Here is a 3,404-nt window from a genome sequence, read left to right as displayed (position 1 = left end):
CACATCATCACTGGGTTCCTTATAGTGTCCAGCGAACTTGTCCACGTGGCATACTGAAAAATAACACTGTTCGCGTGGCATTTAGGTAAAAAACTTGATGAAGTGTTCCCTGATATCAACCCCTTTTTGGGTGTATGCCGAAGTGCTGTATCTAGAGATGAAGTACAACATATCTGTCCAATATGAATTAATATGTTTGAAGCCCGGGTACGCAGTTTCGGCTTTATGTACACTACTTTATCAATCTAACAAAACCAGGTCCTAGGGCCTCATCAGTTTGCCATGTTCAATTTCTGTTAAGTCACTTGATCTTGTACTAATCGTCAAAAGAAGCACCCAATTGTGCAATTGGCACTGTTTGCATCCCCCAAATACATGCTTGCGTATCTGATCTATATGTTGTCGTTTTTTTTTTCTCTCCTTGTGATAGTGAAGTTCTTGTCCAATCGGAAAACTCAAGCAAATACCATTACGGACATGCAATAATTTTACACTTCAAAGGGACTAGAACTTAGGACGTGCAAGTGGTCTGTTTGCCTATAGCACAACACTCTTTCAAGAATTCATTAACCAGTGATAAATATACGTCCGGGAAAGTCCTATAATGATCCACATGGGGAGATGAGCCGAAGTTAAAGGACTTTACCCTCCTTCCCATCTTCCTCTGCTCTTCAATGAACACTTCTATTGATTGAAATGGGACTACTTTGTCAGCTGTACTATACAGGTAGAGCTGAGGGCAAGACTGGTGCTTCAAGAGGACACTGACAATCTTCGTTAACCTCCTGTATTTAAGGCAGGAAAAATGTGCTTACTATTTACCATTTTGAAGTATATATGAGCTCCTATTAACAAAATTAAACGTAGCTGCGACCCATGCCACATGAATTATGAAGCAACATAAGATTACAGGGAAGACACTTACTGATTCACATCTGGCACCTGCAAAAGAAATGAGAATAACTTCTCTAATAGTGACAAGACCACGATTTCAATTGTCGAAGGTTTGTTTTGTTGAATAGCTTCAGTCTCTGATTTAAGTTTGTCTCCTACCTCGACTTCAGCTTGGGCTGAAGAGCTGCGTTTCTTCAATATAGCAGCAGAAAAACCAGCCGCCCAGACCTACAATATGAACATATATGTCACCCATATTGACACAGAGAAAACGAGAATGAGGGAACAATTTGATAATTCGCCTAGAAGAATAAACAACAAATCAAGGTGGTTAAAAAAATAGACTCAAGAAATTGAAGTCTTGCATAAGAGATTCCAATATGCAATGAAAGATGGGGGGAGGGGGGAGACCAAAAAACAATCAAGGCGCAAAGAAGTAGATTACTTCCATTGTTAAAGAAAATTAATGTATTCTATACTGATAGTGTGAGTGATGATTCACTTTTGTTTGACACCCAGAAACAGAAATCTCCTTCTAACATAATGGTGCAAGGGAGACTAGAGAGTGAGGGGAGGCGCTTGTCCTAACCAATGACAACGTCTAACAAATTCAAGAGTAATCAATTCAAAGGAAAATACAGTTTTGCCAACCACAACCAAGAATTTACTCTCAAGTTCTCAACAAATAAACTGCAAAGTAGCAGCTAAGTTTCTAAACACTAAGCACATCCAACAACTAGAAGCACAGCACGAATCAGCAACTTTGATCCAGATAGGTGCAACTCAGCCCCATTTGCGCCTCGAGTTTAAAAGACTCTGCTGCTACAGCCTGGCAGTCCAAACACTTATTCAAATGAACCAGGGGCAATTGTTCTTGACCTATATAATCAGTCCCACAAACTCTATGAGATATAAACCTTATCTTGTAAAGAACCAATTCAACCCAAAAGTTTAAGTTGGGTGAGACAACATCAATGGTTTTATATATATCTAACACGCTTTCTCACAAGAGAGCCCATTGAGCAAATGGGAGGTGAGGATCATCGACCCCGGAACACCGAGGCTCTGTAAAGAACCAATTCAACGCAAAAGCTAAAGCTGTTAGGTGAAAGCTACATTAATGGTTTTATATATCTTAACATATCTAATAAAGAGTTTAAGTCCTATCTAAACCCTCTCTCTCTCTCATTTTCTCGGAAACCCTCTCTATAAAAGCCCCATAGCTACACACTTCTAAAATCCTAACCTCCTTTATTACCACTTACACGCCATATGGCGTCGGTGCTCGTATCCCATATTAATTAGATCCTGTTGGATCGAACACGATAGATACTCCAATTATACACTTGAGGGAGATGAAGAAGAGCAAATAAACAATATTCAGTCAGAATACTTCTAAATCAGAACCTGTGGATTAAAAGGTTCTCCCCCTCCCGAATCAACAATGCATCCTTTAATCTTCTCCATTAGCTCCTGACTACCCAGCATTCTGCCAAGAATGGAACCATAGCTAAAAAAAAAAAGTAAAAGCACTCAACAATATTAGCAACAAAACACGGCGAGGCATTGCGAAAGAGCATAATCATTAACCAATCGACATACATAAACCAACCCGTATTGCTGAAAGTGTGAAAAACCAAACACCGTTCTCTCCCATCATGTTCCTCGCCAGACACCCAGGAAATGAGGTTATCGGCGAACAGAGAGATTCGCCTCTCTAATATCCGCCCAAGGTCAAATCGAAGTAGTTCCTTCATATCAACGACGAACGTGACAGCATGAACGCCCCGCGAATTGTACCACTCCACGTACCTTTTGAGGTGCTTCGTCTTTGCTCCGAGCCACCCCAACAAAACCACCGTCGCAACGCGGCCTTTACCTCCGCAAAACCCCACCTTTGCGTTCTCCGAAACCGGGTTCCAACCGATCTCGCCACCTTGTGAATGAGAAAAAAAAGGGTTAAAATTATTGTGGGGGATCGAAAATTTGAGATTTTGGGAAGAGGTGAGAGAGGAGAAGAACCTGATGGGAACCGAATTCGGAGAAATGGGTGAATGCGAAGAGCGAGTGAGAGTGGAAGAGATAGGTATCCTGGGAGCGAGGCATTGGTGGGAAGGGAAAGGGCGCGTGGTGGTTTTGAGTAGTAGGTGGCGCCCCAAAATGGAAGGGTTGAAGATTCTAAGATGAGCTTCCATGGCAGAATACGATGATACACAAAACGGTCTTCACTTTTCAGATCCAATACACAAGGGTTTGTTTTCTTCGCCAAAAAGCAGAAGAATCTCAAAAGTCAAAAGCTATATTATCTCTGTAACTGCGCTTAATATAAAGCACTTTTAGTAAACCCGATCCGTCAGTGATCTTGTTGAGATACTGGGTTAATGATTATATGGATTCGCCGATTGACGTGGATATATATAAGTAGAAGAAGATTATATTTATAAATTTTTTGTTTATAAATTTTTATAAATTAAACTATTATTATTGGTCATATTTTAATTAAGAATATA

The 3,404-nt window shown here is 40.4% G+C and overlaps 1 protein-coding gene across 1 annotated transcript; it reads right to left on the bottom strand.

The window, feature by feature from the left end:
- On the bottom strand, nucleotides 1-3,171 carry LOC133288586 (uncharacterized). The gene is made up of 4 exons (XM_061486384.1): nucleotides 2,497-3,171; nucleotides 2,302-2,404; nucleotides 926-1,122; nucleotides 1-785 (listed from the first exon to the last, which is right to left on the bottom strand). The coding sequence occupies exons 1-4, from the start codon at nucleotides 3,087-3,089 to the stop codon at nucleotides 512-514; spliced, it is 1,167 nt and encodes a 388-aa protein (XP_061342368.1). The 5' UTR covers nucleotides 3,090-3,171; the 3' UTR covers nucleotides 1-511.
- Between the last annotated feature and the right edge of the window lie 233 nt (nucleotides 3,172-3,404).

Source organism: Gastrolobium bilobum, unplaced genomic scaffold, assembly GCF_033153095.1.
Source record: "Gastrolobium bilobum isolate Gb01-03AN ecotype WA unplaced genomic scaffold, APGP_CSIRO_Gbil_v1 utg728, whole genome shotgun sequence".
Lineage (NCBI taxonomy): Eukaryota > Viridiplantae > Streptophyta > Magnoliopsida > Fabales > Fabaceae > Gastrolobium > Gastrolobium bilobum.
Note: the sequence above shows the minus strand (reverse complement) of the source record. Positions and strands in the feature narration are given on the sequence as shown.